Consider the following 24,803-nt stretch of genomic DNA (forward strand, 5'->3'; position numbering starts at 1 on the left):
GCTTACACTCTTTATAATCTAAATCCTATTATTTCTATACGTGTAGCTGCTAATCGAAAAAATCCTGATAAATATAAAACGTGCAAACAGCTCATTAATCAATTGCTTTATATTTTTATTTTACTTCTTTTCTACAGGTAAGATATAATTTGTTTACGATTACATTAATAAATACGTTAATAGTACATGTACAATGCTTCTGTAATTAAATATACATAGTATAATATAATGTTTCATGCTGAAGGCACTCAATGTCTCATTTTATTCTAATCCTAATCAATGTCATTACGAGAAAAGATCATTATTACAAAGAAATAGTAAAGACTAGGAAATGATTGGTGTCCATTAAAAAATTCGACAGCTATAAAAAACAGTTACATATTTATTTTAATGCAAGTTAACAAGTTTTACTTCTAAAGTCGGCATAAATGGTTGTGAATTTAATATTATTGATAAAGGAAAAGCCGAATGAATCTCTCTGAAGACGTTACATATAATCTTTATCGTCACAACGCGAGGCTTTAACAGCCAGCTAGTACTATTTACGAACGATATTTGCACGGTATAATGAATTATTAATATCAGCTATAATAATTGAATTTTGGATTGACTAAGGTACACCTTAATTATTTATCATAATTACCTAGTTCGTAAATAGATATGATATAGAATATTCTAATCTTTATATACAAATACAACTGCCTTAGAAAGGTTAAATATTATAAGCATTACAATTTTTAATGTCACGCTAATACTAATGTATTACAAATACGACAAGGCCATTTTCTTCGTTAATTCACAATACATGCCTCTATTTACATGCATAATTGAAACTATAGACGATCCTTTTCGCTTCAAATACGTATCTCTAAATTTTTAAGGCATCATAATTCATTATGTACGATGATTAGGATGATTTTCATGTTGTTCGACCGCTACATTAACACGCTCAATTAAAATAAAAGTAACATAACAAAACAACTTTATCTCAGCAATTGAATTGCAAAACAAATACTTAAAAATAATTAAAAAATCAGATCTTTAATAAATGTACAATTATTGAAGAAAAATTAACAGCAATTATTATTACAATATCTGTATATTTATACTTTATGAGAGATATATATATATATATTTATATATATATATATACTATATTTGCTCCATAATGCTTTGTGCGCTGTACATTATTGACTTTTATAAAACTTAAGAAATTTATCATGTAATTAATAGAATTAATCTAAATTCTACATAGGATTTGAATAAATTCGTTATATGTCATTTGATATTCATCGTGGAAGATTAGTTATTCATAGTCCGCAAATTTCCAATTACGGACATGAGTAACGTTGAAGGAAAAATGCATTTACCGTGTTTAAATCTGCAAGGTCTTAATAAACAAAAATTAATTAAGACAATAACAAGTTAGAGAATTACAGCAATCTGAAATCTTAATGACACTATAATTTTAAGAATTAAAATTAAATGTAACAATAGAGCTTTCATCATACATATGATTATCCTTCCATTTATCAAAAATTTCGGAGTTTATAATAATTAAGCGTCCACGATTTATTACAGTGATGACTTAATAAATAATAATTATATTGCATAATAATACATACTTTGTTACGAACGATTGTTCATTAATATCACTATATACAAATGTTTTCAGCATATGAATAACGTAAGAATGTATAGAGTATAATATATGAAAATTAAAGCATTAACAGTTTTTATATTTCTTAATAATTTTTCACGATTTCGTGTACATGAGGAGCGAGCATTTTACGTATATGTATATCATTCAGTTATCTCGCATTAATTTTTTTAATATTTTGTGTCGCTATGTGCGCACAATGAAAATATGGACGGCAAGAGATATTTTTGTACTCAGCATACAAATAGCAATATTAAAAATTTGCAAACATTGTTTTAGAAACATTTATTATTTCATTGTAAAACAGATCCTGCCCTTGATACGATACTTTCACTTTGATTTCTATCTGAAAGTATAAATGTATAAAAATACGAAATTCGTGAAAATAAACTTCTTTATTAATGTTATACGTTCAACTAAATCATTTCTGAAATATTCAGCTCTTAATTACTGATAAATATTTAAGAAAAAATTAATACTTTTATTCACGAATAAATAATAATATACGTGTAAATTGTTCAATGGACTTTTACTTTCATAAATTAATATAATTTTATGTGAAAAATTTGATGTAGTATAATTTTTCCAAAAATAAGATCTAAAGTGTCAACAAATTAAATTCTTATGTTACTCTAAGCTATCAGAAGACTTAAAAAAGTCTCACGCCAAGTGGTAAAAGTAACTTAGATGAGCCGTGCTTATAAATCAATATGAAAAATTAAGTTAACGTGTAACGAGAATTTTGTTCGATTGCCCTATTTTACTACGGTTTACTTAAATTCTAGTCAGAAGGACGTTTTCTTTGAAACACCGGATATACTTAAAATCTTTTTCCCACAACAGAAAACAGTTATTTTCCATTGGATATGAGTACCTTTACGCTATGATGATATCTTATTGACTACAGTAAATGATATTATATTGTATAATCTAACAAAACGACATACAAAATATAATCTCGACTTCATTAAATACTTAATATCAATAGTATTATCGGATTTCATTTGAAAATCGACACAAGTAAATTTTTCATTTTATTCTAGGAATGCACAAGAGCGTTTTACTATCCTGCATTTAACAGTTAACTGTGGTGAGGAAAAAGAAAAATTAAATACTTTAAGAGATGCACATAAGGAACAATGGTGTTTAATTATTCGTCGCAATCGCGATAAAAGTGCAAAGTGTATTCCAGATAATCAACCCCATGTTTGTTTTTGCAGATGTTGTCTTGAGGCTGTACAGTGGGAATACGAAACCTCAAGGTTTTTCTGAGATACTGAGCAACGTCAAGAGGAAAGTTTTGAGTACCTACTTGCTGATTGCTCTTTTCCGTATATTGAGTTTGCTGTTGCTGCATAGTGTAGCCCCAGCCGCCACATATCATTGTCTCGTCATTGCCTAGTTTTGCAGTCATAGAGCACTGTTGAACAATTTGCCAGTACCAAGGCATTCCGACGAAGTAAAGAGTGAGATGAGTATCAGGCATATGTTTGGACAAAGGAATAATACAGCTAATATTGTTGGGCGCATTTGGAGAAACCACTGAACAATACTTGTGATCTAGTGACGCGTTAAAGCTCTTCGCTGATAAGAATAGTTGCGGTTTTGGTTCTAGTTGCAACGAACCAGCTGCGTTACTAGCAACTTCTCCCCAGTCTCCACCTCCAGCATCCCTCCTTGCTCGTTTGTGTAAATACTTATAATTTGCTTCTTTCACCAGTGTCTGTGTACTAGGATCAGAAGCACTGATGCCATTTTGGAAGCCTTTGTTAAGTTTTCGTTTCTCCTCGTGTATATTCAATGGCTGCTCTAGATGCTCAGTTATTGATTTCTTTTCTGGTGGATTATCAGGCTGAGGATCAGCTAACTGCTGTATTTCACCACTACAGCAATAAATCTGACACGAGTTTTCTAGTTCGGTAAAATGAACAGGACAATCGCTGGGTCTTCCCAAAGGAATTGCGCCTTTGCTGATTGATGGAGTATCCACGTCAGAGCTTTGATCATTTTCATCAACATTACTGGGAACGGCTCCTGGTCCATTACGGCTCAACCAATTACCAGGAAATTCACTATTTTTCTCTAATTTTGTTTGAGGACCAGAATGACTTATCGGATACCACGTTATCTCTTGAGAGTACAATTGTTGTTTTGTGTTTGTCGGTGGTGTGGATAATGCGTTACTTTTAACTGTCAAGCCACCATCCAAGCCTCTGGTATATGATGCGTGTCTTGTATTTAGAGGGGATAGCGTGCTGTGCAGCAAAGAATTTAGCCTGGGGTCGTAATCTGGCATAGTTGATAATGTCGGTGGATGTACAGGTCTAATAGCCATCATTCCACTACTTGCCATAGCAGACCATTCAACGCTACTTCGCTTTTGATATTCAAGAAAATACAATGTTGCCATTGCAACTAAACAAAATGCCATTACGAGGATTAGTATGACGATCACAATTTGAATAAATTTATTACTGCAGAAAATTTCCTCTTCCCTTTCACACCTTTTCGATGTCCCAGTAATAGAGGATTTTGTATTAATAGATGACGAATACTTGGCGCTCGATATACTTGAAACTGTACTTATAGAACTTTTCAGGCTATCCCCTCTTTTAAGTTTCGTCAAACGTTTATTAATTCTTTCCAGCTGGTCAATTCTTGTTTTTAAGCTATCCGTAACTTTGCAGAGTTCCTTTACAGCTCCCACATTTTCCATAAATATTCTCTCCTTATTTACTACGAGGAAATTTTCAATCCTTTGACCATTTGGTAAAACTATATCCCCAGCAGGTAATACAGCTTCCGGTAGTATTTGTTGAACTTCCTGTGCTATAACGCCAGTGTCTTCCTGAGGCTTAGGGCCTAATCCGGAATGTAAAGCAAATTCTGGAGCGTACCGATATCTAACTACTCGCAATTGTTGTACATTTCTTAATTGTTCACGTGTATCTATTTCCTGAACGTGTTGCTTCGCTCTAGCATCGCTCGGTTGTACGATATGACCGGTTACCTGAAGATAAGCGACAAATTATTGAAATGTGTTTGAAGAAATTTTTCATATGCTACGAGTATGTTTTAGTTGACGTATTCTAAGTTAACGCTTGCTTAGTGTTAAGCTGTACTGCGCAATATTCATTTAGGATAATCATTAGTAGTACTAGCTATTTGCAATGGATGCTTAGCGGTCTGAATATGTTTCCCCGCCACATTCTGATTATCCCCATCCACTCAATATGGCTGATAAAATTCAAAGCTTTTCAAAATCTAAAGTTAATATATGGATACATGTGACTTCATTCTGACTATTAGACACACATTCAGATTTAGTTTTTAAATTTGAATTTTTGCTAACTGAATTACTGCCCTAGTCAATACATGCAGCACTGCTAAGTGCTGATTTTTAATTGACATTAATCGCTAACAATTAGCTATCGTTAGCTCAGTACTACATCAACTAAAATACACCCTATATAAAGTGCAAACGTACTTTCATATTTCCATGTACGACGAGTGCTTCATCGGGCCTATCGGTATTAATGCCTACGCGGCCAGCATGATAAACACTGTCTGGAGCTGCACCTCTTTGCCAACCGCCTTCAGCGCCCACACCGCTGCCTTCTGACTCAAACTGGCCTGGATTACTCGCCTGGTTTTAAGCAAACATATTCATAAGTACTTATGTTCTACCAAGTCTATCGTTGTTTAAACAACTTTTCTTTTGCATACCCTCACTATTATCCTTTCAGAAGCATGTGCGACTACTTGATAACTAGACTGATCCGCAGTATGAGCGTGAAGTCCAACGACCAAATGAAAATACCTCTGATCAGGATTAGGTTTTCCTTTTTTCCTCATATTATTGCTCGTCGTTTCGCTGAAGTGCAGACGGCCGACTGTTACCTTCGTAACTCGCTCGCCTGCCAGTTCCACCCTACAATCAGCTCTACTTTAGTGTAATATAGTGCCAAAGGGTTGAAATACAAAAATGGAATTTAGCACAAAAAATTGCCAAATCTGTTTGCACAAGCAATAAAAACAGAATTGAACTAATTTAAAACAGGTGAGCAATTTTTAAGCAATCAGTCGCTTACGTCACTGGATGAAAAGGTTTCTTGCTCCTATCGCTTTGACTTTGTTCCACTCTAATTGTCTGAGTGGGCGACTCGACTTTAACCCCATAAAAGTGTAACTGAAAATTGCTAATTTTCTTCAGGCCCTCTCCAGTCCTAACAAAGACAGCCTCCCCTTGAAGTTGTGCATGACAGGTGATCTGCGAGAAAACCATATAACAATAGCAAAATTTTGCATGTGTCAACACTGATATCGCCTTAATAAATTAAAAACAAACTAAAGGAAAAAATACCTGAAAATGATTTTTCTTCTGACACACAAAAGCATCGTCAGAATTGCTGAAGTTAAATCCTTTATCGGCGTCAACCCTATAGTGCGGAATCGGTAATTCCTTTAAATTATGATCGCACAAAACGTGCCAAGATGTTTGTTGAAATGGATGGAAGCGAATGCATTGGTAGCTAGCGTCAATGTACGAGTTATCATTAGCGTCGTCGCCATCGAGGACCGCACTACTGCTGCTGCAGCTATGTTCCACAGTCCCCAATTCAGGTTCCTAAAAAAATGGCAGAATATTGAAAGATCCAAGAAACGTGGAAGTCTGTCGATCAAGAAAAATTGCTGCATAAAGATTTTATGTGCATAATAACAGCTCATATAGCGTCAAACAATTTCCTAAAACGTTCCAGAACTAAATACAATATGTTATGAAATTTCATGAATTTTTTACACGCTACATGTATGCCGTTTACAAGTATTCGATATTCCGTCAGCAATTTCTCTTTGAAAAAAGATGAATTCTCTTGAGAAAATTACAATGCAAACCTGTTTGACATGAACAAGCCCATCTTGACTGAGTTTTCGTTTCTTCAGGGCTGATTGAAGGGGCGAATACAGTGTAGTTATACTAGGAGCATTATGTTCGTGTGGTAAAGTGACCAAAGGAGTAGAAGGTACTTGCTGCTGGGGTTGTAAACCTGGAGCTGCAGGTGTCAGATGTGGAGTTAAGACATTGTGATTCAACAATAGAGGATCCGTTGTCGACGCAAGTGCCGCAGGTGATGGTGGTAACAAATTGGAGGCATATCCATTGCTTTGGTGATGCAGGAGTATCTCCTGCAGAGCTGCTTTTTGATCTGTCAAAAATAACAGATAATATTTCAAATTAATCTTCCATTCTTCTCATTTAACACTTCCGCTGCCGATCTCACGGTAGCTCATGATACGACGTTAAAGATATCGGTATACGGTGCGCGTTTTTATGCGCAGCGAGTATATAAACAGGCGGTATTTAATCGGCTGATCGCCTTTAAAATAAAGCTTCGAATCAAATTAATAAAGCACGTCCATTCCACGTGCCGTACACGAGCACCTCGAGTAGGACATAGGTCCACCGTCAATCGCCGTGCTCGTCTCATAGTTTCATCTCGCGTGGCGTGGCACTCCACGAGCCATGTTACCAGCACTTTAGCGCTAAAAGTCAATCGCGCGGCCGAAAAAGAAACGGTTAAAAAATAATTATGCGTTACTTATCAAATTTTACTACAGACACATCAAAATATGTTACCAAGCCATTTATAATAAACTTTCATGTTTCCTAAAAACAATGTCGAGCGATGGCAGCAAACGTGTTAATAAAATGGCACGAAAAAGCATTTACGTGGTGAGTGTACACGCTGCGTGTCATGGTGTCCAGGTGGAGAGTAAGGTGGTTCACTTCCACTGTCGGGTGGACTCTCTGGCAAGGCATGTCTGAAAAAATATTAATTTGAAGTTACAACCGATATTTCTCCAGTTCATCGTGTAAACTTGTATAGAGAAATAAAATAGACTTACGGATGAACATAGGATTGTGGATCTTTGTAGGCAGTCCCGGAGGGTACGTTGGTACTTCCGGAAGTGCACGTGCTCTGCGCAGGATGACTCTGTGTGATTGGTGAGGGTAAACGTGGGGATGGTTGTTGATTGGTCTGGGCTTCCACCCGGTTAACGTGGTTCGCAGCGACGCCATTGCTCTCGTTATGCGCAAGTGTATCAGCAAAGTATCTGAAATGAGCCAATTATAAATTAGAATAAAATGAATGAGAGATTAGCTAAATTACTTTAAAGGGGTCTTAGAGTGAGTCCCGCCGAAGCCTATAAAATAAAATTTTACTATACAGAAATGATAATTGGCTACGTTGCTGTGTATTAGCCAATCACCCTAAGTATTTTCGAAATATTTGCTATTTCACATGGAAATTTTTACTTTAAAGTTTTTCGTGGAACTCACCCTTATGCCTAATGTCTTCTTTATGGTTCAAAACACGTAGTTCAAATCACAGCAATATAATTCCTCTCGCGTGAATTATACCGGTTTGATCTGAACTACAACTGAACCAGAGATGAGGCACTGGAGGTTAGAATCATAATACAGGTTGCATTTTTCATAGCTTGAGGCTGCACATGTGATATGAAAAAATGTAGGAATGAAAAATACAGATAATGCTTATCAGAAATTTGAATGTAAGAAAAATATGTTGACTGATCATAGTAGTTTAGTGCCGATTTGAACAATCGGATTGAAAAGGTTAACGCGGGGGATTACCAGGCTTGAATGCAGCGTGCAGTGATTCCATCAATTCTATCCAGTATGCTTGTGTCATTATATGATTACAGCTCTGTAGCCACTACCGCGTGATATGTCTGGTCATATAAATCTAACACAGCCAGGATATTGCTGTGCATGCATCAACATAAAAATGTATCGTTTATTTTGTGCTCACCCCCAAACCTACAACGTATAGCGTCATCAATTTAATATTAAGAAATAATCTTATAAGTAATCTTACAATTGCTCTTGTTACGAATTTCAATAGAACAAAGCTGAGATTGATCGTGAATCGCGATAGTTGGAAAAAATAGTAAACAAAAGGAATTATTGTAGGGAGTTTCTAATGTTTTGTGGATAAATTGGCAGAAAGAGCGTTGAACAATGACGAAGCATGCGGTAAGGGAACAATAGTAGATCGTATAACAGTTGTCATCGAATTGCTCAATTTAAGGATTTAGTTCCCCATTGGGAGGAAACGCGTGCTCGTGCAGACCACCGGTGTAAGCACATTACTCGTCTACTCATTAATTAGCATAATTCGAGAAGGGGTGCGTGCAGTATAAATCGGTCTCGTGCGCAGCTAGCGTAGCTGCATCTGGCATCGTTTTATGCTCTCGCTATTCTTCTTCAGTCCTGGATAGATATTACGAGAGAGCCGATTTCTAAAAATTACACGATATTGTAACCTCAACAGAACTACGCGATCGAGGAAACTTCCGCTTGCTAAACACGACACGCGTGGCGCTGCAATCGCACGTTAGCAAACGTACGTCGTGCGCGCGTATTGTAGGCGTAAACGATGGCGTCCGCGACTAGACGCTTCATAAATTAACCGCTCAAATCGCCTCGGGATCGAATTTCCGCCACGATTCGGTCGTTCATCCGAAGGAATACGAAAAAAGGAGCTGATAAACAGCAGTGAATCTCATGAGCTGATGGAGATTCGTTACACCAAACTGTCCTCTACTTCTCAGGCATTCTTGGGTTAAATAAACAAACAAATAAACAGGCTTACGTTGCCGGCTGCTCGCTGTCGCTGTTGATAAAGTCCTCCAACTGCGAGAAGTCCAAAGCCTCGTTGTCTATCCCTCCGACGAAATCACCACGACCTGCAATTAAACAGTGAATTAGAATCTTTTCAAACGAGTTTTCTTTTTTTATTATACACGAGATTGTTCGTGGAAGGAGCGCTTAATTTTTGTAATTGTTGTAAGGTATCTGTTTCAATTGTTTCAGCAATGCTACTGAAATATTTCTCCACTGATACTATTGGGAAAGGTTTTATAACAACATTACTGCAACTATCAACAATCGTATGGAGAGGTTATTACGATCGGACTGAAATTCTGCCCGAATCAAACCGAGCTCGAAGTTCTTGAACAGTCTTTTGTAAAGTCGCCCTTAGACTTGGATGATCCACCACAGGAAACTACGAGTTATGACACTTGACTTGGACTAAGCAGTTAAGTGTGTTGCCAAGGTGTATGATTGGTGAATACATGTGTGTAAATATCACATATACATATTAGTAAATCGTAGTGCGCGCAAACACACGCACATGCACACCGAAACCACAAAGAGATGGGTCCAACACAAGCAACAACTTGAACGAATCAATCTCTATAGAGACCGTGCACACTAACACAATGACAGTGAGATAAGAATGTATATTGGTGCATATGCATACTATCAGCGCAAACTATCGGTCAATTTTCGCAGTTTTTGAGTGTAATTTATTTATACGTATACAGTTATACATTGACACTTCGCTATCATTGTGTTGGTGTGCACGAGCGAATGATGCTTGCATTTAATAAAACCATCGCTTCAGTTTCCATTAAATACAGCCCATAGCTCAGGCTAACAAACTCTTGGATATTTTGTGGCGAATCATAACTCGGAATCCTTAATTAGGCGCATAGGGCCACTTTAATTTTAGACGAAACGAAAAAGTAGAGTATTTTTAACTTTTGCATCTTTTCATTAACTTTTTAAGTCCTTGTAATATTTACAAACGAGTAATTATTGCATAGTCAATACACCAACCTGTCCCAACTTTATTCTTAAAGATAAATTTATTTTATTAGTTTAAAAGCAAACTTTCAATTATCTATCATTTTTGAGCTCATTATTAGTCCTATACGACTAATTGTGTGATTATCTCGATGCGCTTAATTAATGGTTAAATTTGTGGGAAGCTTTGATTTTTCACAATTTGAATTACTTATTGAATTATAATAATTATTAATTGAGCACCAGTATTGTGGTGTTCAATTAGCAGCAAATATTCAAATTTACTAACCAAGTCAAAATGTGAAAAAGCAAAGAATGCTCTCTCTGCGGGCTTTATAATTGATAACCACGTGAAGTTGTTTTCCCGGTTGGCACATATAATGTTAGGAACGTTCCAACAACGTGTTAAATAGGGGCCGGGAACGTTTTCTAATATTATGTTTGCTATATGGGTGGATATTTGTGGTAAAAATTATGGCGAAGATTTTCTGCGATAAATGTGTTATTGTACCAACACATGAAAGTCTGAGATTATATATATATATATATATATATATATATTTGAGAGGGGATGGTTGGTAACGAATCGTGGAGTTCCTATCGACCAAACAATATCCAGAATCCCCCACTACTATTTTGTTGTGGCTAAAGACGAATATTATTCCAAGACATGCCGATTCCGTTTAACGGCTGACAGAAAGATTGCCGTTGGCGCAGCTATATCAAATTTCTTCGACTCGTGATTCATTCTCAGTTGTCCCCTTGTCACTTTTTCTGTTGTCAACTTTCCTGGAGAGAATAACCAAATGGAAAGAAATTAGCGTGCGTGCGAGCTGGCGTGCCTCGTGTCTTCAAAGGCGCAGGTTTCTCTGCTTATTTTGCGTAATACAATTACGTTGCAATTAAGAACAATGGAAGGGAAGCTTGTCAACTGGTTGATGAACGATCCTAGTTGATAAGCAAATCCTGCTCATGTCCATTTTCTTTTGAGACAACGTTTAAAAATGTTTCTGAGCGTAGTATAATGTTGCCAAAATCAGTCTGCCAATTTGGAACGTTTTTGGAAGATTTCTGATCTTTATTGTATGTTATTCAGACCACTTCAAGGCAGTTATAGAAAACTGAAACAAAACTATTGATGAATAACATCAATAAACTGAATCGATGCACGAAATTAACTCGGTGACACTGGCAAAATTACACTCTAATCTTTTGCAATTATTTGCAGTCCTGTGAATGAAAAAATGAACAACGTTTAGATTGTCACGTAAACAATGCAATTAATGTTTTGCCCACAACTTTCACCGAACACCAAATTTCGAGAAATCCCAGAATTTTACGACAGTTCTTTACTATATTAATGATCTGGAAAAATTGTCCATTCCTCACAATTGAATTTTTAGTCTGAAATTATCCGTGTACAAATATTGCCACTCTGTAATTATTGTAAAACCGTAAAATTCCGGGGAGAAAAAGGGAAAATTGACAAAAAAATATCTCAATGAATCAAAGTGTTTCATCAAAGTTTCGTGATCGATTTGAGATAAGAACTCTTTCTATATTATATTACACAGAATGACACACGCATAACGATAGTTGCAAACAAGAGGTTACTCTGTTTATAAATAGATCAACGTTCGTTTACCGTCCGAACGTATAAAAATACCGAAACCGGATCATGACTCATTTAAAGATTCGTTATCGAATAAAGATACAAATAAATGCCGCTGCACAATTTCTTCGTCAGATCGGAACGATGCGAGCAAAGAAATTCTAATCGAATCGAGTGGCATTATTCATGAATGGAAGATATGGCATACTTGGGAGAGAGAAGAATAACGTCGAATTCACTAGAGTTGTTTACAATGTTGTTCTAGTTGATCGAACGTGGTGCAAATGCAAAAAAAGAATCGGCTCGCGTAGGCTCTCTCGACTTTCTCCGACAAAAGCAAATAGAAATCTCGATAATTCGCCGTCCCAGCTACCGTCTCGCTCATCTACGAGAATGAGCATCGGCTCGCTTTCGTTGCTCGTAAAACTCGGATGAATCGAGCAATAATCTCCTGCATTCGCGGTATACATACCACAACACTCGATACCTTTTTGGTACACCAAAACTCTTCTCGAACATATGAACGAAAAAGTATATTTATGAAGAGTGAAAGGTTAGGACGGGGTAAGTTTCAATAATTTCCTTAATCACCGGAAGAACTGGCGTTTAACGGATCACGGTAATCGCGTCGGTGTGAAGTTGCAGCTGTCGCAAATTTTTCGTCACGCTCGGCGCGCATTGGGGGTTCCCTATAACCTCTCTGCCTCTCTCTCTCTCTCTCACCGCACCGCTTGGACAAGTTGCCAACGTCAGGTGCCTAGGGGGTCGAAAGCCCATAAAATCGACGATTACCATAAACGCTTCGACTATTAACGCTTTTAAAAGGCACATTTGGGCGCAGATCGGTTCAGGGCGATTAAGAAGATCATTCTACTTTTTAATTTATTTAACAACAAAAAAATAATAATTTACAAATTACAAAATAAAAAAAAACATTTCTTTTAGCTTTTTTACCTGACATTACGAGTAACCTCCGGTTCGTCGCTTGATTAATGATAATATTGGGTTCCTCATGCTGCTGTTCTCCAGGATGACAACGATTATTCTGTAACGGGTCGCTTTGGTGCTGTAGGGCCCACGGAAACTCCATAGCGAAGAACTTTACGAAATGTTGCAAGTTTCACGGGGAAGTACAAGGGGGGATTCCCCTCAGTGACAGTCGCGCGGGAAATCACACGAGTCGAAATCCTCCATTGTTTCAAATCTCTCTTCGTTTTTTTTTCTACCGTTCTCTTCTTATCATCGCGTTCGATCGCATTCGCACTTCACTTGCACATTTCCGAGACAGCGAGAGTGAATTTTGAGAATTTTTCGACTCAAAAAATGCGCGCGCAAACGTGACGGTTGACCCGCGGGTATTTTTGGGCGAAAACTGGAAATGACTTGGGCTGGCGCGAGTGGCCGATGCAGAGTTGCAGAGTTTGCCGAGGTGGTGGGGCTGATTAGAAGCGAGTGGGGGGGATGTTAACCCCGTGCGGCACAACCCCGTGTTTCCCCGGAATTCTTCTATTCCCCACCTAGAAAAACCTTTAAACTCGCTGGGGCGGGGCGAGTTTGCTTCACCCTCCAATCTCCATTCTCCACGTAGCTATATCCACGCATACCTTTCGGTTTGTAGAAACTTCCAAATTTTTAACAAATAAGTGTATATATTTTTTTAATTCCGTTGAATTTTTCAGGGACACTAAAAATTCCAGGAAAACAGGCGAGTGGTGGGGAGCGTATAAAAGAAGACCACTGAATATTGGAATACTACGAGAGAGTTTACGAGGATAATGGAAAATCATTTGGAGTCGTCCTTGCAGCACGGTAGTCCTTAACGAGTTTCCTTAATAAGTCGACGAGAACGGAGACATCGATTACCAATTATGGTAGCTAATGCCGCCTATTTAAGGCTGTCCACGATGCACAAAACCACTCGCTGCGGCGGCACGAGATCCACCAATATCTCTACGAGGAACGTCATCGTGTTATTAGAATTTTATTTAAAATTCTGATCAGGGACTTTAGAAGCTTCGAAGCTGGAGAAAGAAAATTATTTCTGCGAAATATGGGCCATTGCTGCTTTGAGATACGCGACGTCCGCAGTCCTAGATTGGAAATTACCAAAGCTGAAAATAGTCAATTCTCGCAATTTCCACTCATTTAAATTGCCACGAAAATTGCATTGCAATCACGATCTTGGAACTTTTATGACTTAACGTGAAAACTCTCTCTCTCTCTCCTCTCTCTCTCTCTCTCTACCTTTCTCGGTTCTAGCACCAAGACAAATCTGAACCTGTTGAGAGATTCGACGAGAATCTGATGTGGGAAAGCGTGCATCGTGGTTAAAATCTGTTGTTAAGCGGTATCTGTGCGAAGGATTATTAATGCCTGGGGTAGTACGAATAAGACAATGCATCGTGGCAATTGTCATGCACTTATCTAATTACGAAGAATCTGCAAGTACGCGTGTCGGAAATTTTTCACTCGAGTCACTTTAACGAGCACCTAGCGGATAACGATATGTTTCCCAAGCCAGAAAGTCGAGTGAAAAAACGAAGCGATGGAAGGCGATTATACAAGATTTCAAATCTCCACCAATGACAAGAATGGAAAATAGGTGGGGGAAGGTAGAAATAAAAATTATGCAACATTCGAAGGAAAGAGCTTTGGCGCCCAAAGTATACGCTTGGAAAAATAATTTGCTGCCGTAATCAAATTTTAGTTGCCCCAAACAAAATTTATAATTCGTTGTTGATAAATAAAGCTCACTCCCTTATACGCGAAACATCTCAATTACCTACTACTTATACATAAATAGTTTTCTAATTAAAAATAAATAATTGTAATTCGTACAATCTTGACTGCAATAGATTCTAAGGGACAGAAACCTTTCAATTACAGTTATAAATGCATGCTGCAACGTTTTATGTATTATATATAAATATATACGCATTGAAAAGAACTAGCGAGAAACTTGAGTCCGTTCGACACCTAGCTGCAGAATTACGAACTATAAAACTATTTAGGCCACAGCGCTAATAGACCAAAATTTTTGTTATCCTTTATACAAAATTGATTCTAAACAAAGCTTCTATTTTGTTTTCAATATAAATTATCTACAAATTTATTATATCCGTGTTTTTACATTTAAAAATGGTCGTTTGGCCACTGCAAAGATTGTTTTTGAAAAAATCGACGATTGGCAGAGACCGGGTAGACCAAATCGATTTACAAAATTACAAATAGAGCCTGGGAAATACTCGAGAGCTACCTAAATTTAATTGCAAGGGGCACATACTGTATAAGCGGTGCACACACGAGACCAGAGACGATACGGACACTCTAACTAAGCATGCCTTGTGCAATTACACGCTTCGTCGACTCACGCGACGCGTGCCTGCAACAGCTCCACCAATGCCTCACGCTGGCACACGCGCTCGCACATACGCACAAAACTCATAAAATTCAACAGCAGGCGCAGGTGTTGTACGATCCCTCCAAGAATTTCACTCACATTTTACACGTTCACACATCTTTACTCGCACGTAGGTTAAATCCATTGGGATACGAACGAAAATCGGAGTTTATAAAAACGGCGGATGGCTAGATCGATCCTTTACGCTCTTGAGAAACTTAAAAATATATCGATAGACCTAAACAAATAAAGTTGTTCTAATGCAACTTGCCATTGTTACAATATTTCATCAATCCTAACAAACCCTAAAGACTTTTATGCGCTCGCGACATTTGAGATTTGACGTTTCGCAATGTTTTGTAAGATCAAATATAAGCATACAAAAAATAGAGTCGAAAAAAATAAATTGTGGTTAATTTAACGCTAGAGTATTGGCTCACTGCAGACGCGGGCTTCAGGTCGACAACTACCTTAAACGAATAGTGTCCTTAAAGCAAGAAAAAAATAAGTTGTCGTATTTGAATCAGAATTGTGAAAGGAGTGATCATCGATAAATAATTCATTTCCACATTTTTGCAACCTCTCATCAACCTTGTCTACTACGAATTAATTCCTGACAAACGTATCAGATTTTACCAGATTCCGTGGCTAATAATACGCTCTTGTTAACAAAGTGAAAGAACGCTTTTCTTTCATCGATGCGGTATGTAACACAAGTACAACCTTAAGTATTGAATATGTGCTCATTGGATGGATCGAAAGATTCCAGTCTCTCCTTATAGCTTACCTCCATCTCCAGAGAGAAATACTCATGCGTACGTTGTTTGTACAATTGGATGAATCTTGTAAATTACAGAGGTTGCATTACACGGTAATTATTATTCGTAATTATTTACGTATATCGCGGAAAGGATCGCGTAATTTACGATGTGACTATAAAAATTTTATTTTCTTTACAAACTTCCTACAAGAGGATCCTTTCATAACAGAAATTACGTCGTTAAAGATATCGGCTTTATTGTTTCTACCTATGCTTTTTTATTACCGTTTAACAAAGTCATCTAAAGGCCAATCACTTACTGCAAGTAATAGATCATTTTCAAGCAGAGTTTCAAATATGATAATAATGCCACAGCCGATAGCTTTATTTATCCTCGAGGGAGTTTTCTTTGACGTAAAACAGCACTCGACGGTACATTTTATTTAAAAAGAAATAAATGAGATAGGTGATTGCTTCAACTAGCACTCATTAGTCCACCAACCAGTCTTCTCTTTCTGGTGACCTTACGCAAAAGATTAAGTCATACCTTTAACTGATTCAAACGAACCAGCGGCCACCACAGAGTTATTTCGACTCGCACACACTAAACCACCAGTTTTCCAATCCATTATTTTAATTATTTTCCATGAGAACAGAACTGGATAACAAATATTGAGGACTGAGTTATTGCTTTAATAAGGTGGAAAAATTGTTTGTTTGAAGCTGCAGGTTTATAACGTTATCTTCTCATCTTGAAGTATATGCAGCATCAATTATGCAAGCAAAGAAATAAAAAATCAAGAGAGAGAGAGAGAGAGAGAGAGAGAGAGAAAATTGACTCTCTGATTATGTTTAGTTGGATGAAAAGGTGGCATAGAGATGTATACGTGGCGGCAATCGTGGTGAAAAATGTGTCAAAGCGTGCGTTGCTGGGGCCTTGGGACGGATTCCTAGCATTTTACTACTTCCTCCGTTCGTAATTCATTGGCACAACAAACGTGAAAGTTCGATATTCCAGTGCGCAAAAAACACAGCAGACTTTGCAAAGCTTCTCTTCGTTCAAAATTAATCCCACGCTGTAAAAAGAAAAGCCAAAAGATAATAACGAGACAAAGAAATTGTTATTTTAGCTACAATCTTACCAGCTGCTTCATCATCACGAATGCAATGACACTATGATACTGAGAATGAAACAGAGTCCTTACAGGAAGATCTTAGCCGATCAGTGTATATATACTAAGCTTTGAAAAATTTATTTTCAAAGGAATCGACGAATTTCTTTATTATCGACGAACTTTCTTATGGATTCATTAACGTTTCTTTATTAGAAAATTTCTTTTCCTCGAATGCCTGGAACAAACGTGCATAAAGTATGAAAATGACGAAACGATTTAATCCAGCGTAGCGAGGTGCGATTTTCTTCACAATTGTTTCATCAGAAACGATCGGTGGAATGAAGCGTGGCTCGACAATGGCGTGAAAGTCCAACGTTTTCCAGAAGAAAAAGCCTCAGTGGCAAATATGCTATACAGTGTACATATACCACTATACGTAGTTAATTGCTCTACCGTCGGCCAATCATTCACTTTCGCCAATCGGACCATGATCCCAGCTAATCTTTAATTAGTCATGCCCATACGGAATAAAATTTCCTGCAAAATTTACCCTGCTAGAAAGAGTAACCGTGGGACGAAACGAGACTGCAAATTTTACCAAAAACTAAACAGTAAATATTGCAGACTCTCGTGTAATTATTACATCTCGTTACAGGCAAAATTTACATTAACCAAATTCACATTAAAGTCTAGAAAACTTTGAACATTTTTTATCAAACAGTACAATAAAAATTACTTTATTATCGTTAAAATTATTAGTAAAATCGTATAGGACTACGTGGAGCCTGGTAATTTTTAGTATTTTAAATAGTAAATTTTACAGGAAATTTGTAGCCGTGCACATTCCACCACAATGAATCTCCCTCGACGAATTTTGTTCGTACAATAATGAAAACAAACAACAATTCTTTTAAATTCGTTGAAAAAAAGCAATAATGGAATTTTTCTCGTGTTTTCCTCTTTGTTTGGCGTTAGGAGAGCGGGAAGCGTGATCTTATCCGTAGGCTAAGTGTGACGTCATCGATATGTACCGTGTAACTGTATAGGGACCGTGCATACCAACACAATAACAGTGAGGTGAAAATCTGTATTAGTGTATATGCATATAGTATCAGTACAAACTATCGGTCAATTTTCGCATTTTTGGGGTACCAATTTATTTATGTGTATACAGTTACACATTGACACTACTATCATTGTATATTTGCTGCACTCTCCCTGTATATCATACGATCATTTCGTTGTTCTTTCAAGGACCCTGAAAAGTGTCATTAATGAGTAAATAAAGAAATGAGAAATGAAAAAAGTTGGTTGTGTTTCCAAGGCACAAGTCATTTTACAAGAAAAAGCTGACAAGACATTATATTTTACACAAAGATTGGCGTACTTCAATTTTTTCATGTTCTTCTTTTAAAATAGAAATATAATAGATAAATACTTTTACTCCATTCAGGAGGCTCTTTGGTCATCATCAGGCTTTAGAGGTCAATAAGAAATTTTGTTAATCTCCCAACATGGTAGAAAGGAATAAAAAATCTTCGGTTTATTTGATATTATTTTTAGTTGGATGTTCCTTCTCTTTCTCTCAGTACTTACAAATTGACTGAAGCATCGTATACCAATACATAGTTGACGTATTCTCCCTACAGACAGTAGATATGCATCAATATGTGTGTATATTTCAGTGATTTGTTTGTGTACAGCAGCGCAGCTCTCTATAGCAAAAGAGGAAACGAACGGGCACGGATCGAGGTAAAAGAGGAAGTGGTGGGGAGAAGTTGGTGGTTAGCGACGTTAGCGTGACTGAAGACGGAGACACGAACACGACATCGGTACATCAGAAAAGACAGCCGAGGCCATGTTTCTTCCGTAATGGCTGAACGTTCCTTCGCTACTTTTCTCTATCTCCTATATATATACATATATACGTACGTATTTACTATACCTATATATACAAGCTCCCTTTTCTATACTTTTCTCTCCTTCCCTCTTCTACCTCCTGGTCACTTGGTCACGATATACGATAAACGGTATACAAGCTAAAAATGTAATTCACCTCCAGAACGATAAATACCAGTAATAAAAACTGGAATATTTTATCGATCCAACGTTAAACTCAATTTCAATTCGACGTTGAGCGCTTCGCAATGGCATATGGATTTCAAACATAACCTTTGAAAACTCTAATATACTCACTGTACAATTTATTCCACGTTTCAATCGCTAAAATAACGCTCTGATAAAGTTACGATTGGTTATTCGAATCGATTGATTCTCCAATCGTATGAACTTTAGTCGATGCTACGGAATTCATTGGCTTTCACTGGTTGCGTCACTTTTCGATAATATATATACCAATAGACGCGAAAATCTAGAGAACTTAGTAGAGAGATTTGCCTAATTCGTTTATTCTTGGTAAATTGTGCTAGAGTGTAAACTATTTACGGGGAGAAAATCCAATCGGGATGTTAGGTTAGTTTACATAACGAATTGGCGGGAAAAACTCGACACTTGTATACGGGAAAGAGCGGGAATTTTGAGGGATTAAATTGACGGGGAGCTTCCGATATTTCACTCCAGAGTCGCTGTCCTCGGGAGAGTCATAACTACTCATAACCTTTATGATGGATGTTCAGTTACTTCAGTTGTGAGCGAAACTTCCCGCATACTTCGTAACGTAACATCAGGTCGAAACAAACAGCACTCTTTGGATTGTTGGTATTGTTCTTTGCGGAACTGGCGGCAAAAATCGCGAGCAAGGCAATTGTGCACTGTTGTGTGCTTATATTTAATCCATCAACTTAACCTATACTTCAACCGTGTAGAATCGCGGTGAATTGAAACAATACGAACAGTAGGTATTAGAAAATATACTGATGAAACTAAAAACTTATTTGTAATAGAAAATTGCTAATAGTTTACAGGTGTTGACTGCCAGTAAAAACTTGCAAAAATCCAAATGATTCTGGATGGTGTTCTAAAGGGATATTCTTGCGGAGGAAACCAGTTGGAAAAAGAAAACAATAAATATACACGTTATAGAGACACGTGTACTGACGTAATCGGTCATTTGTTCGTCAACCGGAAGTTCAGGTACTTCGGAACGCTATCGAATAAATTCTGAATGCTAAACTGCAACCTGTTTGTGGCTCGTGCAAAGTCATAAATCACGGCCACTATATGGTTATCTCTCATCCTTCAATTTTACTAATCAACACATACATATACATAGGCGTTTGTTTAGTTTTTGGAAAAGATTTTATAGGATACACATAGGAGTAAATATTGGATGAAAAGAAAGAAGAACTTTGAGAAGCATCGGATTACTCGATTCTACTTAACTGTTTGTTGACAATGGGGGAAGGAAAGAAGCGTTTTCCGAGAAGAACTCGCTTTGCGCCAGGCACTTCTTGGCAAAGTAGACCATCAAACATCCTCTCTCTTGCATATAAACAATCTCCTATGAAAATCTAGAACGACCGATACGCCAAACTCACCACACGTAATAGCCACCGCGCGACGGTGTAAATCGCACGCTAATCTACTTGCCACAGCATTAAATGCTTTATTACATTCAGTTTCGAAAATTAATTACACTGACGGCCCCCTGACAGCTACGCTTATTAACCTTCGATTCTTCTATTCGTTGCTTTAACTGGACTAGAACAATTTTCAACGTTTCAAAACTCGATAAGGCTCAACTATTGTATGGAGAAAGTTCTGATTAGCTGTAATACCAAAACATTTTGCGTTAATGTGTTCCTATCAAAAAAAGAGAAAAAAACGTGCTAATCGCAGTTTATACGTGCACCTATCGGGACTCGTGGTAGCTAATTTATCATTAAGATTACCGAAATATCCATTGAAAGTCCTTATTATTCTTTTGGATGGTTAAATATTGTTTTAAAGAAATAAATTGTTCAATAGAGCTTTCGCAATTAATTCTAACTAACGCACGATGAATCGTATTGTCCTTGAAATTTATCGACTCTCCTTTTCAGGATCTAACGCATCAAAGCCAACCGTTAATTTTTTTCCACGTGACTCGTTCGTGACGTTTACAATGGTCTCTTGAACTAAGAATAACATCAGTCACTGGGCTGAAATTAATTAAGATTCTCTGGTAAAAATTCAAACTTTTGTCTTTTTCCTGTTTCGATAAAACAATGACTTGGAGAAAAAAAAGGAAAGTGCTAGGAATTGCAGGAAATTATGGAAACCATCTCCAAATAGAAATATATTGCAGTAATAAAATAAGCCAAATTCCATTCAGGTGAGAACGGTCACATTTCAATCTTTTTCTTACATTTTAACAACTCTCTATACCCAAGTTGCGATTCCAACACAACTCATCACTATCTCTCTTTCTCTTATTAACTATTATTTCTCAAACTCTTGTACTTATCCAAAACGTAGAGCAGCGTGCCATTCATAACTCAAAACATATAAGGTATATTGAAAGTAGTTTAATGGAAAAAATAAAATCTACTGCACATTTAATAATATTATAAACACATTTATTAAAAATTTTTACATTTCGCTTAAAACTGGAGAAACGGCAAGTCTACCAAAAATTAACTGTGCGAATGAAGATAATTAAAGGAAAATATAAATTCCTGAATCTGTTAGAAACATTATTTTTCTAAGAAAATAAAGGAGTAGGAGAGTCTGAGATTTTTGGTAAATATTGGAACAAGGTAAAGGGTCAAAAGTCGTGATCCGGTATCAGTGGTGAATATTAGAGCAGCGTTGAAAGGGGCGATAAACGGTGAGGGGACTCGCAAAAATAGTAGGGGACTCGTGATTGGGCGAGAATATTCACAAGGGTGGACACCCGTCGGATCAGAGAGTCGTGGCATCGATTAAACAAACCGCCCCATCCTCGTCCAAGGGGTCTCGTCCTCCCTCGTCTTCGTGCACGTGAGCTATGATGATACTGTAACGCTGTAAACGCCCCACACTCTTCACCCCTCCACCTGGCTCTTACAAACACATACAGGTACAACAGTTGACCTGAACAGGTTACTTCACACGCACAGGTGAATGCTTTGCCTAATTTTGAAGAGTCAAAAATGGAAAAAATTGTTGTTATTAAAATTTCAGAAGGTTCTACCAAAAAGTTATGCTAACTCGCGTGTACGCATGTGTATAAAGCGTTAGAACGCTCGATAGGAATTGCCTGATCAGGTGTCAATTCTGAAATCGTCAGCGCGCTATCATTTTGCGTCACCAACAAATTACGTGGGCGTAACTTAACACGCATACAACGATGATTCACGTGTACGCAAGAACGCACACGAAGAGAAGTACGTTTTTGTTATTGTTTCCCGACGTTTCATTGGTGCTTTCTCAGAAAAATTTGGGCCAAGAAGAATTCGTTTGCAATGGTTTCCACGAATGCATGCCGCGCGTGCCTAGAGAGAGCTTTCGGCAGAAAGGCGGAGCTTTTCATCTTGGCAATAGCCAATGTGGTTCAGGGGGGCGTGCGAACTATTCGCCACTGTGCTTTCGCCAAAGCGACGCGGCCATATCGCCCAACGAAAGCGCAAAGCACATAACTCACACACACATCCAGAACCTTCAGAGTCCTGATCGTAGATAATGCACCAAGTCCCTCGTTTCTCCCCTCATCTCTCTGCAACTAGCTTAAAAGCGCAAAACGTTTGCCAACGTTTTGTTTTATGCTTAATATTGGCCTTCACAGATATCTCTATTACGTTTTATAATTATTTTGCGCACTGGCGTTTTACCAAATTTCATTACTGATACCGAGATGTACTGCTACTGCACCCACGGTGATTACTTTATGAGAATAATAAACTATTGATGTCGCAAATTACTTGCCATTTGCTACTATTTATAGTCACGTATTTAGCGAAGGTGAAACTGGAGCGATAATCTCTTCTCCTTTCCAGAGCCAGAACTTCCACCTTGACCTGTTCGAGAAAATTATTTTCAACGAGACTTGGTTTTTATGACGCCAGTGGACGTTCATCTGGTGTATGAAATTCTAGTGGTAAAGCGAAGAGGAAATTGCTTGTATCGTGTGGAATCGGAGGGACTATGAAAGGCAGAGATTAGCGCGATCTTTAGGTCTCATAGACGTTGGTGAAAGTCGTGCTGCTGTGGCGTGATTTTCCGTTTATTTGAAATGAGCAGGAGTAACTTACTAATTCGTGGTAACGTAGAGATAAAAAGACAGCTTTACCGCATAGATTATAAGCATGCCTGATTCAGCAGTTGAGCGAAGAATGTTTTCCAATAAGAGCTCTTCTTAATTGGATGATCGCTTAATTGATTCGTTCGGTGCATAAGCGTGGAGGGGGGAAGCTGAAAGCACAGGATGGAAGGGGGGAAGGGAAGACAGCGAAGACAGCACAAAAGTAGGATAAGGATAAATAGTTGCGACGCCTATGCGCGAGCAGCACATGTTTCTTCGATGGATCCTCTTTTGATCGGTCAAATGACTTTTCATAGATTTGGGGAAGCTATAAGGACTAAGTTGGCTCACCAAGAATCGCCTGGAGGGTCTGCTCGTCCCCGTCGCCGATGACATCCATGCCTCCGTCGGTGATCGGACCCCAGCTCTCCAGGCCCGGTCAGCGAGCCCCATTTTGTCTCGGAATTACGTCTCTCGTGACGATGTCCCACATAGTACACTGCATTGACCTTTTCTTCCTCTTAATTTCCTCACGACTATTCTATGTACGACACAGTTCCGTATTTACACGCACTATGTGGAATAGAAAACGAGAACAGAGAACAGGTTGCCGTCAGGGATCAACGATCCGAGGTTTCCTCCTACGGGGACCGCACACCGGAAAACAAACTCATCGCAGGCAGGAAAATGTTACTTGTAATTGTGCACTACAAGAGCAGTAACAGTAACATCTGCTGTGTTGTGAAACTAGCACCATCCAGTATCCACACGGATCGTGATTCGTGCGTAGCTAGAACGTCCGACGTCCGACGAACTAAAGCTTGTAGCGAGACCAGGCGATACCAGCCGCTGGCACACACGCAAATATAATACACACAAACGCCATCGCCAGGCTGTCGCGTGACTCGACTTGACTTTGCTTCGCGAGACTCAACGAGAGTCGTCCTCGTCGTTCCTCTGCCTCTCTGCAGTCTGCAACACCCGCTTAAGTGACGTCACCGCCACTACGAAATTCAAACTCGACACCAAAAATAAAAAGGGAGAAAAGAGAAAACTGCTTTAAAAATTTCCCTTGCAGACCTTGCGACCTGCCATAAATGCGCCATTTTTATAATAACGCCAATTCGAAAATGCGAATCTCCTAATCCATTACCTATTTTGGAAGCGAGGGAGAGCCCGTTTCCAACAAGTGTCTCTCGGGGGTACGCCTCTTTTATTTACTAGCGATAATTATATCGGGGAGGCCAAGGATTTTTTCCAATCTTTGGAAAAGCTTACAAGCAATGTTGCTTAAATTCCTGAAACTGCGAAATCCAGAGGAAGTAGAAAAAAATTACCGGGATATGTTCATCTGTGGATAACATACCTGGAGTAAAATAATGAGCACCTACCGAGAGCACCGACCAATCAGAACCGTCC

General features: G+C 38.0%; 1 protein-coding gene and 3 long non-coding RNA genes across 8 annotated transcripts; 2 read left to right on the plus strand and 2 right to left on the minus strand.

The window, feature by feature from the left end:
• Positions 1-91: 91 nt before the first annotated feature.
• LOC136779629 (myelin regulatory factor-like protein) lies at positions 92-24,768 on the minus strand. Of its 3 annotated transcripts, none has more exons than XM_066737319.1 (11): positions 24,751-24,768; positions 23,736-24,688; positions 9,340-9,433; positions 7,568-7,777; positions 7,392-7,483; positions 6,548-6,867; positions 6,024-6,287; positions 5,752-5,930; positions 5,387-5,603; positions 5,148-5,306; positions 92-4,670 (listed from the first exon to the last, which is right to left on the minus strand). In XM_066737319.1, exons 2-11 carry the CDS (start codon positions 23,782-23,784, stop codon positions 2,811-2,813), a joined length of 3,444 nt encoding a protein of 1,147 aa, XP_066593416.1. In that variant the 5' UTR covers positions 23,785-24,688; positions 24,751-24,768; the 3' UTR covers positions 92-2,810. The 3 variants fall into 3 exon arrangements, with proteins under 3 accessions (XP_066593416.1, XP_066593418.1, XP_066593417.1); XM_066737321.1 differs by having other exon boundaries at positions 5,387-5,591; positions 24,751-24,767; XM_066737320.1 differs by lacking the exon at positions 24,751-24,768 and having other exon boundaries at positions 23,736-24,690.
• Positions 9,337-16,054, plus strand: LOC136779634 (uncharacterized). 2 transcript variants are annotated; one of them, XR_010823617.1, is made up of 3 exons: positions 9,337-9,446; positions 9,561-9,825; positions 13,629-16,054. It is a non-coding gene; the product is annotated as an uncharacterized lncRNA (long non-coding RNA). The 2 variants fall into 2 exon arrangements; XR_010823618.1 differs by having other exon boundaries at positions 9,561-9,786.
• Positions 16,341-18,800, minus strand: LOC136779633 (uncharacterized). Of its 2 annotated transcripts, none has more exons than XR_010823616.1 (3): positions 18,663-18,800; positions 17,252-18,482; positions 16,341-17,185 (listed from the first exon to the last, which is right to left on the minus strand). It is a non-coding gene; the product is annotated as an uncharacterized lncRNA (long non-coding RNA). The 2 variants fall into 2 exon arrangements; XR_010823615.1 differs by having other exon boundaries at positions 18,612-18,749.
• Positions 18,849-23,742, plus strand: LOC136779632 (uncharacterized). Its single transcript, XR_010823614.1, has 5 exons — positions 18,849-19,152; positions 19,861-20,078; positions 20,142-20,317; positions 21,226-21,497; positions 23,140-23,742. It is a non-coding gene; the product is annotated as an uncharacterized lncRNA (long non-coding RNA).
• Positions 24,769-24,803: the final 35 nt, after the last annotated feature.

This window comes from Prorops nasuta, unplaced genomic scaffold (assembly GCF_024137725.1).
Source record: "Prorops nasuta isolate Cenicafe-Biocafe unplaced genomic scaffold, Cenicafe_Pnas_1.2 PNAS00017, whole genome shotgun sequence".
NCBI lineage: Eukaryota > Metazoa > Arthropoda > Insecta > Hymenoptera > Bethylidae > Prorops > Prorops nasuta.